Source organism: Mercenaria mercenaria, chromosome 10 (assembly GCF_021730395.1).
Source record: "Mercenaria mercenaria strain notata chromosome 10, MADL_Memer_1, whole genome shotgun sequence".
NCBI classification, from domain to species: Eukaryota; Metazoa; Mollusca; class Bivalvia; order Venerida; family Veneridae; genus Mercenaria; species Mercenaria mercenaria.
The window spans coordinates 13,900,269-13,917,452 of NC_069370.1; the positions used below are offsets into that span (position 1 = coordinate 13,900,269).

Consider the following 17,184-nt stretch of genomic DNA (forward strand, 5'->3'; position numbering starts at 1 on the left):
CTAGTATGGATCCATGCTTTTGGCAAATGCACTATGTTGGTTTTCTCATGGTGCGGCTTTTTTTGAACTATTGAATTATACAATACCTTTAACCAGACCTGTCTCCTTGTTCACGGTTGTATGTCAGTGACAAATATCAATGATAAGTTTTCTTATTTTATTTCCTAGGCCTATCCTTTTGAGATCACAATCAAACACCCTACATCTTATCTTTTTCTTCTTGTTTATTATCTATTTAATCAAATTATCATTGAAAATCTCTCATTCTTTAATTTAGTAAATTATTTACCCGCCACAGATGTAAATATTCTATTTTTATTTATTAGTAGGGAGATGAATTACGTAAGTTTTCTTCGGTTTTAATCCCTTTCGTTCTTATGCAATATTTGTATACTTGTTTCACATGAAAAATGAACAGCATGTAAAACATGTTTATTACTATACGAAACAAGTGTCAACACATAACTAGGTGGAACACAGTTTTCAGGAACTGTTTATTTTTATTTCTTTACAAATGGCATTCATTATCAAAGGGGGACAACGTTTTCAGTATATTTTAAGTATCTGTCGTACGGGACAGTACGGCAGAATATGTAATGGTCAGGTAAGATATTGGTAAAGATGTTGTTCGTTTATCAAATATTTCTGTGTTTTGATGATATACTCCTAAACCTTATATGGATTTTATTAAAGATTTGCAGCTTTGCATAACGACACATGTTCGTGTGGCAATGAACTACTGGAAGGTAATGTTACAGACGGTAATTCTCAATGCAATTTGTTGTGTCCAGGCTATGATGTTTCTAAACCCTATCAACATGTATTTTGCGGGGGATCAGCAGGACAAGTTGCAGTTTACGCAACATTGGGTAAGACTCGAGTTTTAAACAACGAACCTGTTTATGAGAAAACGAATTTTTACATAAATATGTCATAAAATGCCGAAAGACATATTACATGTAAATGAAATAACTACATCCAAGAAATTCATTAAATGAAAGTGACAACGGCTGTTCTTATATTATCTATGATATACGAGTCATACAACTGTTTGAAATATCTTGAATGTATATGTCAGTTTTACACTACATATATAATTGTACATCTTGTATGGTTCATTTTATTCGTTTATACTAGATGGGTGCTATCACTCCGTAAACCTGGCAGCAACCGATGGACCAGAGTTTGTTACCGAAGATGTAGATCTCACTTGTAGAGAAAGATGTCGTGGCAAGGGCTTTTCTCATGCGGCTTTGCAACAAATGCATGATTGCTACTGCTTAAACACAACTAGTATATCTGCCGTAGAGACTGATACCAACAAATGTCAAAATAAAACATTCTATAACACTACTCAAATTTATGATCTTGGTAAGTTTAAATTCAGTATAACAACTGTTAAACAAATCCTGTACAGAGAGCAAATATCTTTCCAGGGTGAACCTATTTTCAGAGAATCAAAAACCACTCTACCAAATAAATGAATTTATTTTTTTTCAATAATGATTTCCACAATGATGTTTAACATTATGTATGACAAAAGTATATTGGTTTGATATTATATTAATTGAGAAGAAAATATTTTCAAGCAACGAAGTATCAACATAATTCAGATTAAATATTGCGGTTTTAATGTCAACCATGGCTTGGCATTTGCGTCAAGATAGAAAATTTAATCACCTGCTTTCTCTACTCCCAAAAGGTCTTAAAGACTTTGTCATTTGTTTTTATTAGCTCGTAAAAGTGTGTATTTGGAGACATGTAGCGAGCTCTTCTCTGCTGGAGTAAGGATGAACGGGGACTACTTTTTTAAAGACAAGGACGAAAAAGAGACATGCCTATTCAAAGGTAAATGAGCCGCGCCATGAGAAAACCAACATAGTGGCTTTGCGACCAGCATGGATCCAGACCAGCCTGCGCATCCACACAATCTGGTGAGGATCCATGCTGTTCGATAACGGTTTTTCTAATTGCAATAGGCTTTGAAGAAAGCGAACAGCTTGGATCCTGACCAGACTGCGCAAACGCATTATGTTGGTTTTGTCATGGTGCGGCTCAAATTGTTTCTACATAAAACAACTATGCAATCACAAATGAAATTCAGGATGCAATATCAAAATTATATAAAATTATAATTTTGAGGTAATGTGTTAAGGCGCAGTTAAAGCAGATTAGAAAACCCAAATAAATGTTTTCTTTTCTAATTATTATTTTGTTGCAAAATCCCGTTCTTGTAGGATTCAAAATGATTTTTTTCAAACAATGTCACGGGCATATTCGTTGAGAGGATTAGGGTGAATGTTCGGTATAGTCCTGGGCCATATTCCTTTCGACTACTCCTAACTGTGTTCTAAAATTTTAGAATAATCTTCTATTTTCTGTTAAAGGAATAAAACAGTAGGCCTACACTGTTCTGCTCGTGTACCAAGCACTATCCAGATTATCCATACTTGATAGGAAACAAGACTGGTTTTCCTTTGTCGTGAATGTTAATCTGTTCTGTCTGGTTACATTTAGAACATACTGCACGTGCTCTTAACCACTGATTTTGGCATTATAAATCGTGATTTGGGCCTATATAAGTTAAGGATAACATTTATTTTTAAAGTATCATGTGTTGAATCAAATGTTGAAAATAGATTATTCTAACACGATCCGATTCATTTTCCTATTAAACAAAGAAGGCAAAAAACAGTGAATTATTATACAACAAATCACTGTTCTGACGTCACAATTATTACGTCATGGCGTCAAACGGCATAGCGGCGCGCTGGAAAAGAAACCGATTGAAAACGGGCAAATGTTTAATGAATGTCGTCAAGGATGTACTTTAAAATCCTTGGTAACGTGTTAGAATCGAAATAATATATCTCATTTAGTGATTTGCTCTTGAATAAATCATTGTTTGTCGTTCAGATGCGTATTATTATATCACTCGGGCTGCGCCCTCGTGATATAATTCCTTCGCATCTGAACTCCAAACAATGATTTATTCAACGACAAATCACTGGATGTGATATATTATTTCTTAAACATTTCGCACCTAAGGGTGTTAATATTTAGTGTTTTTGTTATCAAGTAAAATGTGTACGTGCCTTCTTACTTCTAGATAGAAAATCCGACCGCTATAAGGAACATAAGGAACAATAAGGAATATTATACTGAATAATTCCGGAACACTTGTTTCACTCCTTTGACTTAGAGTGTGTGTTGAATGTTACTAGCATATAGTCCAAAAAATATGACCCCGATGTTATTAAAAGTTACTGACTGTTGTAATACTGTTTATTATACCTCACATAAATGTCCAATGCAAATTTCACATTAGTTTAACTTGAATATTATATCATATTCCCCAGTGATTTTATATCACATGCGCAAAATCGTTATTTTCAATTTCTGCGCAGATGATATGATCTATAATTTCATATCACATGCGCAACAGCGTTGTTTTGTTTTTCTGCGCATGTGATATTATTTTTTCATATCACCCGTTGAGAGATTGATACTTTCGCATTGATTATTTTCTTTTTTATGCTACGTGCAAAATATTTCGAAAACAATTTTTCATCAAATATTGAATCGAAACTAGGCCTACAACAATAAGTTTGGAAATGATCTAACTAAGAAAATGAGTGCTCACACTTATATGTTTCATTTAGAAATTCTGTCTTCATTATTTGGTTAGTAATTACTTTTTAATGTTGAATAAATTATTATGTTGATTTTCCAGTAAATGCTTTGACCCTTATAAGCTTTCGGTATAATAAAATAAATATTGCATTCCTGAGAGGATGAATGAAAAATGTTCACCTCTCGAAATATAAATATAGACCTCGGCTGGCGCCTCGGTCAATACTCATATATCTCGCGGTGAACATTTTTCATATCACACTCTCAGGAATATTTATATAATAAGGTTTTATACCTCATAAGTTTTTGATACGGATGCATCTCATAGGAGAAATATATATTTGTTGTTTAATTGTAACTGTATCGCCTTGTGATGTATCCCGAATAAATCTTTTAACAAACATTTAAAGCCAATGTCAATCCAATATGGTTTTAGATTTCAACTATGTGACAACTACACGAGTTATGATACATTGTACGATCGACGTAGTATCAATGAATTTTTATATTAAATATGGACACACTACCTACCACATATTCATCTATTTATTTTTTATTTTTAAGACGGTACTGTCTGTGACGAAGGATGGATCGGGTTCGACGGGTATTGTTATCACTTCAACAACGAGTCCACGATGAACTTTGAAGACGCAAAACATTATTGTATTTCCCTTGAGGCTGATCTAGTATCTATAACGTCAACACCAGAGTTTAATTTTTTGCAAGAAACACGCGACAGTAGGTGTTTATTACTGTATAAATCTCTTTCATTCATTTTATATTGCTAACATGACAACATAAATGAAGATTAATCATAAATTTTGATTATATATTAATGAATATTAAATAACATAAAATAGTCGACTGGTTATATCTTCATTTTATGATCAAATAGTACTTTCGAATAAAATTATACGTTACAATTTAAGTGAATATATAACTTTTACATTAATGACAACAGCACCAAAGTTGAAACATACGTCCTTACGGAACTTTCGGCAAAATGCTATCTGACTAAAGTACATCTCCAATTAACGCTACGCACATTGGATCTGAAGACGTGCTATTGATAGCCTCGTTCTGACAATCCTTCCGCTAGCCAATCAGGGCTTTACTTACAACATTTTGTATGTGAAAGTAGAAGTTTAAAACATCTATATTTAACAGAGGTTTTTTATGTTTATTATGACGGCGCCGTCGTGTTTTGAGAGGTGTCATATGTAACGGTACGGACATGGTCACATAAGAGGAGAATATATGTCAGGCAGCCAGTTAGCTCAGTCGGTAGAACACTCGCCCTTTAAGCGAGGGGTCCCGGGTTCGAGCCCTGGACTAAATGCACATTTTTCTCACCTTGTGACTTTCTACCTATTTTGATTTTGTTGAAACGAGTCGTCTGAATGGTTCAAATAAAAATAGATTTGCGAAAATCGTTAAGAAGATCAAGTACTTTAGTCAGATTGAGCAAAATGTTAAACACCTTAGGCCTAAAAATAATTGGTTGTTTCCAGTAACATGCTCAAAGAATTAGGGTAGTTGGTCGGAATTTATAAGTAATACTGGTTATTTTCATTGCTTGTTTCATTACACATTAACTAGTTTATTTCTAGTTATTTTTACAGTTTGCTAAACAATGCATACTTACATGTTTTATAACAATACGACAAAGATTCTGCGCTAGCACGATTCCGAATGGGAAAAAGGCCAAAAAGTCAAATATATACATAATACACGTAAATGTGATTGAAATATTTATATAAAAGAAACGTTGCAACAAAGTTAACAACCTAAAAAAACATGCAAACGATTTTTTTTCAATGATTTGTGATCTCAATGCAAATACCCCCAGGCAAATTGGAAAATGTTTATAAAAAAACAGTGGTGATAAATATGACTGCAAACCGCCTTTAATATGTACTAAAATAATTATGATAATGCCTTTTTAGACTGATACTTAGTATATCTCAAATAGATTAAATGATTGTTTTGTTTCAATACCAAATATTGAATATGCAGAATCAACCTTAAACACGTTATTATTTATATAGCAAATATGCCCCAAATGGAAACATTGGATATCCATATCCACAGTCTCTAAATATAAATAAAGCTAACGCTTAAAAGAAATAAGTCATAACATGTAACAAAGAAACAGCAAAGCATTATGTGAGCCGTGCCATGGGAAAACCAACATAGTGGGTGTGCGACCAGCATGGATCCAGACCAGCCTGCGCATCCGCGCAGTCTGGTCAGGATCCATGCTGTTCGCTAACAGTTTCTCCAATTCCAATAGGCTTTAAAAGCGAACAGCATGGAGCCTGACCAGACTGCGCGGATGCGCAGGCTGGTCTGGATCCATGCTGGTCGCACACCCACTATGTTGGTTTTCCCATGGCACGGCTCATGTAAACATTTATGTCTTATATGTGATATATTGTTACGGTCCAGCTATGTTTCAACTCGATTAATGTGCGTATCTGTGGTAACGTGTCAACGGCTGCTGGACTCGTACAGTTGATCTGTTATCAAGACGGACTAATATTCGATCACAATAATTACAGAATACTATATTCTAGTATCTGTAATGATCCTGCGAGCTCGTAGAGGTGATCTTTTACCCAGACAGACAAAGACTTGATCACAAAATTACAGAACACTCAAAATTCAAGCATCTGTAATGGTTCTGTAAAGCTTCTGTAATATTGGTGTAGGTATGCTGAGGGTAGAAGATAAACGCTTAGGCTACTTAAGTGGGTCTGTACCCATTTATCAATAGAAAGAAGAGCAATACTGTTCCAACTTTACTGATTTTAATAGATGCCTATACTCGGGCTTTACGACTTGATGATTTCCAACATGTACGAAAAATATGTTCGTGAACGTATAATTTATGCTTCGAAACGGCGCACACTTCTGACGTTCAAAATTGTCCGTAGAAATAGACGACGTTTGGTTAATAAATATTATAATACGGCTTTTCTATATAAAGATCGTGTTTGAGTCAGTGACCAGTATTAAATGCGAAAATAATTATAAAATAGATCATCTACGTTTCGAAAAATGCGTATCAAATTCTAGATATTGCAGACCAGTTATGTAGTGTTCTAGCTTTAGTCCAAAGAGGTAAATGGAAAGTCAAACTGGTTTAAGTACCATTTAATTTCGTAAATTACTGTTCTTTAGCCGTAACGTATGCTAGAAAGCTGTTGTAAAAACTGACTGCAGTCGAACATTTCCAGCCCTATTTATACTAAATCTAAGGAAACGAACAAGAACTTGTTCGGAAAATGTTCGACGGTTCGTTTTAGTTGACGTCCAGTGTTCGACGTTCGAAAATCGCTCGATTGACGTTCGGAAACGATCAATTTTTGTACGGACGAACGCTGTCAACCAACCAAACCAACCAGAGAAAATACGATCTCAAGCTAAAACTGAATGAAACTTTGATAGAAAATTACTGTTACTCACATTTCACTGTGAGTAAATCAATTATTTACTAATTTCGTGTTCCTATACTACAAAAACAACAACAACAACAGGTTTTAGGTAACAGGCATTAGTATTTGGCAGCATTTCAATCGACATGTATTGGCAGCAAAAATATATATTATATTATATACAAGCGGTACATAAAGCTACTTCTTTGATATTAAGTAGCGAAGTGTCTTTAACACATCAGCACTTGAATGTTATTTTTACGTACATAACTCCATGTATCCGAATAAGAATTGTTCACATTATCCATAAAGGTTATGAATGTTCTGCGTCATTATATAGATCCTGAGGGCGGCAAATGTTCCAATAGTAACTGCTTCTCAAACTACTTATTACGTAAAATTCCATTCAAGTTTATTGTTATTTGTTCTGTAGGAGATATAAATAGTAGGAACATGACCAATGCGATGTGTCTGACATCAGTATCTGAAAAAGACTAACTACATCTGTTAAATATAATGTCAAAATTAAGCAAAGACACAATATCAAAACGTATGCAGCAGTTCTTTGCAACTGAAAAAGAAACAAACTTCATCATTACTGAAGAGACTGTAGACTTGCTTGATGCTGAAAGAGGGAGGGTGGGAGGGTTAGTATGCAACAAAAACAACTTCGGTGTGTAACTGCCAAATACCTAGCCTCGAGTGATTGACAAAGGCGAAATCCCCAATACATAACGCTATAGAAAATCGCTCAATCGAAACAAAGAAGCGCGAAACTATCAAACCTTGAAAAACATAGACTAGCTTAAAACCCAAAATAGACTAGCAACCACATACTAGTAACAGCGAAAAACGTAAATAATTTTATTTACTCACATTTCACTGTGAGTAAATCAATTATTTACTAATTTCGTGTTCCTATACTACAAAAACAACAACAACAACAGGTTTTAGGTAACAGGCATTAGTATTTGGCAGCATTTCAATCGAGCAAACAAAGAAGGTAAATGATTTTAATCTAAATATAAACGACTTACTTTATAAGAAGTTACTAAGTTTTTTATAAGTAATTTATAAGATGATGAAAAATAAAAACATGTTAATCGACCGACCAATTTAATCGTTACAAGAGGAAAGCTACTTTAGTGATAAATATTATTTCTATTATTATGGAAAAAAAATGATACTTATTGAGTACGTATGTTCTACATTCTCCGCATGGTAGATATGGAAAACGATCTATGCAAAAGATGGAATTTCAGACAACCCCTCATAAAACGAAATGAGACTGAAGATGTGTCATCTAAACCTGTAACAAATGAACATATTTAATCACAAATAAAGCATTCCCTGTTCATTTAACAGTCAACTCGATACTAAGAGACGCCCAGAAATCAATCAACGGTTAATGTCAAAGAAAGGCAAATAACACAGATCTGTCAAAGGTCAACGCCATAAACGACACGAACACCGCTCAAAACCGATATCACAGACACGATTTCAATTCAATAGACGGCGAACGCAAAAGGCAACGCAAGTATAATTAACTCAAGTTTCATCGACAAAAGCGACGCTCCCATAATTCAATGATCAACACCATAAACTGCACGATCGCAGTTAAGTCGGTAGTCAACGCCATAAGCGGCACGATCATATTGCAATCGACAGTTACACTACAAACGGCAAGACCACAGTTTAATAAACAGTCAACGCCACAATCACAGTTCAATCAACGGTCAACTCCACAGACTGCACGATCACAGTTAATCGACGGTCAACGCCACAAAAAGCACGATCACAGTTCAGTCAACGTTCTACACCACGAACTGTAGGACCACAGTTCAATCGGGTCGACGTCATTAACAGCGTGACCACAGTATGCCATAGAGGACAGGACCTCAGTTCAATAAAAGGTCAACGCCATAAACAGCACGACCACAGTTTTATCAACGGCCAACGCCACAAAAACGGTACAGCCACAGTTCAATCAACGGTCGACGCCGCAAACTGCACGGCCACATTCAATCAACGGTCGACGCCGCAAAAGGCACGGCCACAGTTCAATCAACGGTCGACGCCACAAAAGGCACGACCACAGAGCAATCAACGGTCAACGCCATAAACGGCACGACCACAGTTCGATCAACGGCCAACGCCACATAACGGCACAGCCACAATTTTATTGATAGTCAGCGCTATAAATGACACGATCACAGTACAGCCCATGATCAACATATAAATCTAAACACTTATCTTTGTTTGTTGAGTCCATCTTCGCATACTCTTTATAAGGTAGAGATACATCTTTAATAAGTAATGATCGATCTTGGAAATTCCTCACAATACACGGTAAATCACAAATCGATCCATCATTGTCCAACACTTGTCCTGCCAAGTGAATCATCTTTAAACTGTATTAATTCCCCGTTGAAATAAATCCAAAGGTACTGATTTGTGTATTGAAATTGAAAAGAGGCTGAATACTTTTAAATCTCACTGAAACAATCATTTTTCTTTGCTATATTAAAGAACACTGCAAACCTAGACTAAAAAATACAAAATTAGTCAATTGATCATTTATTAATCACAAATATATGTACTTGAATATGACATGCTGCTTTATGGGCATACAATTAAAAAGTTAATTGTGCGACAAAAATAAATGCTTATAAAGCATTTCTAAAATGAATCACGATTCAAAGTACACATATGTGTAAGAACGAAATTTTCACAAATACTGACTGTACTAAGTTCATAAAGAATTACACACAAATCTTCTGTGCACAACAGAGTTCTGTCCACTTATAACCACCGATCATAAACTGTTCACTGTCTACGAAATTAAAACGTAGAATATCACTGAAACAAGTTCAAAGATTTAAATTTAAGGTTACTGAAAGTCTATCCTGCAATGAGTCTTTAATATAACCGTCTTTTGCGGTTTCAGATCGCCATCTACCATGTCTTTTCCAAAGACGGTCTTTTGTTCCGGAATTTGCACTAAAAGTTGCGCCACCAGAACGAAATGAATGAAGTCCGAATAACTTATGATCTAACCCAAGCTGATTTAGTTTTTCAATAAATAATTCTCTGACTCTAGAATAAGATAATGGCTTATTAGCTTTACGTAATACAAACTGTTTAGTACTACTACAAAACTGAACTGCTCTGAAAAGATACTGACCAGAGCCCTTAATTAAACAAGCTGCACAAAAGTATCTATCCAATAAAGTTACAGGACACGTGATATTTCCTGTCCGTGCCAAAACTACATGCTGACCATCTCTGTATATATCTGTCTTTGATTTTTCAATTTTGATAGAACAATAATTATCAAAAAATTGAATGTTACATGCTTTTAAATTTAAAGCTTCACTGATTCTAAGAAAACCAGCAAATGAAATGACAAAAAGTGTAATAAGCCTCAAATCTGCCAGCGTGCAATTTTCAGAAGCGAATTTATTTACTAAAGTCGATAAAATTTCGACAGTTATAGGTTCTTTTTTGATGAGAGGTTTAGAAACTTTCCTCAAGCAGCCTTCTAAACAAAGTTTAAGCCATTCATCAGAAGAAGGATTAGAAATTTCGCCATTAAGTAAATGTGCCCATTTTATAGCGTAGAAAATTGAGTTCAATTTAGATTTGCTGCAAGAAGTATTTGTATTTTGCATAACAGATACTAAATATAAAGCTACCGTGACCGGTGAAGCCGGAAGGGATGAAAATTTACATTTTTTGCACCATGATACGAATTTACTAAAGCAGTTCTTATACTGACATACGGTAGACTTTTCCTTGCTCGATAAAACAGCTTCTTTCACTTCTGAAAACATCCAAGAGGGCAGAGCCGGATTACTACATTTATCCATAACATCATCCCATCTGTTGGATTTAAAAAGTCCTGTTAAAGAAATAAATACAGATAACACAATGCAGCTAATATTTTCACTAAGTAAACATGATACATGTATATAATACAATGGCTAACATTCTCAGTCATAACGCAGTTATCTCCCTTATATGTCACACTCTATCCTGATAACTAATACTTTGCTGGTAAATTTTCAGAACCAAAAATAGTGTTTTTGAATTTACCTTGAATGTAAATATCAGAACTATTTCTAAAAGCTAAAGTATCTTTAATAAAATCTTTATTTATTGAATTCGGGCCAAACAATAGAGGGAAAAAACGGACTAGATGGCCAGTACGGAGCTATCAACGTTCCTTTTGCTCTGCAGAATACTAAATGATTGATAACTTTGGGTATGTAAACTACTGGAGGTACCAACCAATTATTTTCATTTTGCCAGTTTAAAGAAAAGGCATCAACATTTTCTGAAGAAGGGGTCCAGTACAAGGAATTGAACCTTGGTAGTTTGGTATTGTAATCATTTGCGAAACGATCTATAGTGTGTGGGCCAAACATTTGATCAACAAACTGAAAAAATGTATCTGAAACACCATAATCATCATAATCAACCATTTTGCTAAGACTATCAGCAACTGTGTTTTCGTTTCTTCTAATCCACTGTAACTCAAGTGATATGCTATGTGAAATGCATAAAGAATGAATGCCGACAGCTATGTCGTGTAAGTCGAGCTTCATACTACCCTTCTCAAAAATATGTAGACAATTCTGATTATCTGTAAACCAGACCACAGATTTTCCTTTTAACTTATCAATTAAACTTTGCAAGGAATACTTAATAGCCAGCAACTCTCTCGCTGTAGAACTCTGCATTTTTTCATCTTCTGACCAAAATTTATGGGCAACTGTCTGATTACATTCGACAATGTAAGCTGCACCAGCTGAGCTAGATGCGTCCGAGTACACTAGTACTGAAGGTAGAGGTTCAACAAATAATTTTCTAGCAAACGGTGATTTAGCTGACGTTGCCAAAAAAGAATCGCCTGAACAACATTGTTTTCTATGACCATTTTCCTGTCCCAAGAAACCCTATTTTCAATGCACCTGTAAAACACTTTAGTCTCAAAAAGAGCGCTACTACCTAACACAGGAGCCATGGAAATGATTTTCCCAGACAACCTCGCTAACTTTCTAGCTGTAGAGCAAGGTAGGTTAGAAATTGTATTATGAATACACTCTAACGTATTTTTAATTCTTCTGTCTGGTATCTTCAGAAAACCTGTTTTTAAATCCCAGACATAACCTACCCATTCTAATACTTGGACGGGTATGAAGACAGACTTTTCAATGTTTATAACAAAACCAGCTTTATACAAAGTTTGTTTAACAAACAAAGCGTCTTTTTGTGCCAGATCGAAGTTTTTGTTTACCCCCCAGCCGTCATCAAGAAAAACAACAATTCGTAAACCAGCAGATCTCCAGTATTTGACCAGAGGACGAAGTAATTTTGTAAAAATGAACGGAGCGCTGCTTAAACCAAAAACTAGCACAGAAAAAACGTAATATTTCTTTTTTCCCATTACATTCCAAGAAAAACCTAAGTAAGTATGGTGTATTTGATTAACAGAAAGATGGTGATATCCTGACTTCAGATCAAATTTAAACATATAACCACCAGGGATCAAATACTCCAAAGCAACCTTGTAATCTTCAAACTTTACGTGATCTTTTTTCACATACTGATTTAATACACTAAGGTCTAAAATTAGGCGTTTTTTGCCTGAAGAATTTTCAGCTACCGACAGGGGACTGACATTTCTTGGTTTGGAGGAAACCTGGTATATGCAATTTTTAAGAATAAGATCTTGAATAGCAGATTCAACAAAAATTTTGTTTTTTAAAGCAGATTGATTGTTTTTCATCTCAAAAGGAGGTGGGTTTTCTATAAAAGGAATAGTGTAACCATTGTCTATAAAAGTTAAAATTTCAGTACTAGAAGGTTGAATTGTATCTTTCCAAAATGACAAAGATTCTTTCAATCTATCTTTTACAGAAATATCAGAAAGTCTGTCACTATCTTTAAATTCACAAAAAACAGATGATTCATGTAAGTAATCATTATGTTGGTTCAAAAAATAAATACTTATCATCTGTTGAAAAGTCGTCTGGTTTACTGTTTGGTGGTAAGTTCGGAATTACTTGACTGTGCTGAATCTGAGGTAGCCACTGGTCCCTGTCTGGCATTGCCGACGGGTTCTGGATATCCACTGGCACATCCGTTTGCAAAATGCCCCAATTGCCCGCATCTGTAGCAGACGACTTCACGCTGGAAGTTGCGATCGAAGGTGCGCTTTCCCAAGGGCTGCTTGTCCATGGACGATCTGCTGAACCTGCTTTTAAAGGTTGAGGAACGAAAAGTATCAGAAGACATGTTAACAGATTTTTTACTTTCAAGCTTCTTTTTAGCACGCTCCTCTGCGCGCCGGATTTTGCGATCATCATCGGAATTGTCTGCGACATCAAGCTTTTCATATTCTGCGATGGTAGCCCAACCTGCATCCGAACTATCTGCAATACGGATGACCTTATTCCTGTGGGCAATAGCAGTTTTAAGTTCTTCAGTGAATTTTAGCGCCTTGTCTGCTTGTCTCAAATTAACTGCTCTCTCAATGCTTTCTACATTATCTAACAACGTGATATTGAATTCGTATTGTCTTTTGTTAGCAAAGTTTTTAAAAGATAAAGAATGATCTTTCTTTACCTTTTTTGCAAATGTGTCCGTCATCCACTCCGCATCTCTTTTCAGGGTGTCGAACTTGTCGTCAAAATAACCTTTCAGCTCATTGAAAATCTCAGATTCTGAATGACGATTTCTATCTGGTGAGCGACGAGAATTTCGGCGTGGTGAATTTTCCTCGGCCGACATTTAGTATGCAACAAAAACAACTTCGGTGTGTAACTGCCAAATACCTAGCCTCGAGTGATTGACAAAGGCGAAATCCCCAATACATAACGCTATAGAAAATCGCTCAATCGAAACAAAGAAGCGCGAAACTATCAAACCTTGAAAAACATAGACTAGCTTAAAACCCAAAATAGACTAGCAACCACATACTAGTAACAGCGAAAAACGTAAATAATTTTATTTACAAAGAGAAAAGGCTTTCTTAAAATGATTAATACCATGGGATTTCCACCGAAATAAGTCTTTTGCCGAAACATAGTGATTTACAGTAATGTAAACAAAACACTGGAAGCAGTTGCTAATGACAACGGAAGTTATACAATCCCATCATGCATCAATGATCATGGCTGACGTAAACATGAAACATACATGTGAAATAACAATAAATGCAGCTTTCTTGCAAAGTGTGCGCCGTTTACGAGTTAAAACACTGGTAATCATTAGATATAATAACATATTTCATAACCCTAACTGTTTATAGCGTGACATTAAAGATTGTTGGCAAAATAACCATCATTTGCATCACAACAACAACAATAACAACATGTTACAATACGAAGGCAATGGTAGGGTATATCAATATCCTTAAACGAAGGTACATATCCAGACATAGAAGAACCTGCTAATATGATGCCACTTAAAAGGAGGGGATAGAGACATTTTTTGAATTTTAATTGTTGTTAAATGATACTATATTATTACTTACACTTATTAATTAATCTAATGTATGTTACTATGATAATTTGTCAGGCTTGTTAGGACTCAACTTTAGATATGTACAACCAAGTAGCTTTTGGACTTGATAATAAAATTCCCGCATGCAGGATCTTATGAAATATATGTAAAGCGTTCGACAGAGTGTGGCACAAAGGTCTTTTATCAAAATATTAAACAATATGATAGTGAAGGATATTTAAGGTCTTTGCTACCAGATTATCAATTCTATTTTCTTGCATTCGAAATATATAACATCCGGAGTTAACCGAGGTTCGATGTTAGGTCTGCGTAAATCATATTGCACAAAATGTGTTTAAGAGCTACTCGACATTTTGCTGTTCATTGCTCCCTTGCAATTTCTTGCAATAACATTAAATATATTAAAACAACATCAAATAAGGACCTAGGGCATATGAATGATTGGTTCAGAAACTTTCAGAAAACTGAGGGGCTGAGACACTGCTTTTGTTCTAATCAGCCGTGGAAAACACAATATTTAGGATATTCGATTTAATTTGAAAACATTAACAATGGTGATATGACTAAATACTACATTGCATTGTTTTAAACTGTTTTCCCGAAAGAGAAAATATGTTATGGACTTAACGCTTAACATCGTTCCTGATTATATCTTTTTGTCAGTACGGGTACAGAGATACTTGTTAACGGTTTACCAAAACATACCTAATTATTCGTTTTATTTCCAACCATGCATTTTCTGAGTTCTTCTCGAGGATTGAACGCAAAACTGTCGTATTAAATAAAGATATTACAATCATTCATGAATTAGAAAAATCTTATAATTTTAACATTGAACTTTTGTTAAATCATCTAAGAGAAAATCCAGCATGTCACCTCTGGGGCATTAGAAATAGAAATATGCCGAGTTATATTTTTTTCAATGTCTTACCTTTATTGACCAACACATAATCTATTTAGAGTTACTCGGTATTTTATTCTCTAAACTTCGATTTTTTCGTTTTCCTAAGTAATATACTTTTACCAGAAGAAAACGAAAATCTATTTATTGAAGTTAAAAAATATATAAAACAAACAAAACATTTATTATTAATAGTCCTCATTTCATCCCCGTTATTCTTATTCCACATTTTGCAATAGTTTTAATCAAACTTTTCACACAACTTTTATTGGCATGATATCTCGTTCCTTTCGAAAACTGGCCGGATCCCATCATGGGTTCAAGAGTTATGGCCCCTTAAAGGGCCAAAATTTGCTCATTTGGCTTTTGCAGCCATATAGAGACTTCATTTATGGCTTGATTTGAAACAAACTTGCAAAATATCTGTAAGAACAATAGATCTTAGATTCCATGATGAATCCGTCAGATCCAATCATAGATTCCTGAGTTACGGCCCCTGAGTGACCACTGAAAGAGCCAAAATTTGTTAATTTTTAACTTGTGAACACGATTAAAGTGACATTTTATTTTCAACTTCAACCACACTTACATACAGCTGAAGACACAATAAGATCTAGCTTCTTTTCGAAAACTGGCTAGATTCCATCATGGATTCTAGAGTTACTGCCCCTGAAAGGGGCAAAATTTTATATCCTTGCCATTTTTGCCATATAGAGGTTTCATTTATGCTTTGATTTGATACAAACTTGCACAGAATGTCTATTTTGATGATTTCTAGGCCAAGTTTGAAACTGGATCATGTGGGGTCAAGAACTAGGTCACCAGGTCAAATCAAGGGAAAAACTTGTTAACATTCTTAATGCCACATTTTAGACCCTAGCTTCGTGAAACTTGGTCAGAATGTTTATCTTGATGATTCCTAAGCCAGAAGCAAAACTGGATTTATCTGAGGGTCAAAAACTAGGTCACCCAGTCAAATAAAAGGAGAAGCTTGTTTACACTCTTGAGGTCAGATTTAAGACCCTATCTTCGTAAAACTTGTTCAGAATGTTTATCTGATGATTCCCAGGCCAAGTTCAAAAGAAAACCTTGTTAACACTGTAGAGGCTGTTTATGACCCTAACTTTATGAAACTTGGTCAAAATGTTTATCTTGATGATTCCAAGGGCAAGTTTAACAAGTGAGCTATATAGGGTCACCACGACCCTCTTGTTTAAAAGATGTGGTTTACCTTATCACCATAGTGGTTTAAAATTTATGGAAAAGCAAATCACCATGTATATTTAGAAAACCAGATTTCGTGGTCAAGATGTTTATATAATAAACTTAAGTCTATTAGGTTTGGGTATATTGTTTGAAAATTTCAATAATAGTCATTAGCCAATTTCTGTCTATACAAAGAATAAGAGATCAGTACAAGAATGGCAAATGTCTATAAATGCTACATATCAACTAACAGAATTATCCGAATTTCAAGAATAAATTTAAATTTGAATGTTATTAATGTAATTTCAAAAACAACTGTTTAAGAAAATCATACACTAGAATTCATATATAGGCATATAACATGGCAACTTAAACAGGTCGTTTTTTTTGCAATACGAGCTGTATAATATAAGTCAACTTTGTATTATTTGAAACTAAAAACATTTATAAATAATCTATATCAGGACTTTCCTATTA

General features: G+C 34.8%; 2 protein-coding genes across 2 annotated transcripts in view; one reads left to right on the plus strand and one right to left on the minus strand.

The window, feature by feature from the left end:
* The window catches only part of LOC123560042 (uncharacterized), a 65,397-nt gene that overhangs the window by 20,515 nt on the left and 27,698 nt on the right, over window positions 1–17,184 (plus strand). The window contains exons 8-11 of the mRNA XM_045352290.2: window positions 694–869; window positions 1,138–1,371; window positions 1,735–1,848; window positions 4,198–4,371. Of these exons, the coding sequence (XP_045208225.2) occupies window positions 694–869; window positions 1,138–1,371; window positions 1,735–1,848; window positions 4,198–4,371 (698 nt within the window). The remainder of the gene's footprint in view (window positions 1–693; window positions 870–1,137; window positions 1,372–1,734; window positions 1,849–4,197; window positions 4,372–17,184) is intronic.
* LOC123561734 (integrase/recombinase xerD homolog) lies at window positions 9,899–13,483 on the minus strand. The gene is made up of 2 exons (XM_053552285.1): window positions 13,083–13,483; window positions 9,899–10,971 (listed from the first exon to the last, which is right to left on the minus strand). Exons 1-2 carry the CDS (start codon window positions 13,087–13,089, stop codon window positions 9,941–9,943), a joined length of 1,038 nt encoding a protein of 345 aa, XP_053408260.1. The 5' UTR covers window positions 13,090–13,483; the 3' UTR covers window positions 9,899–9,940.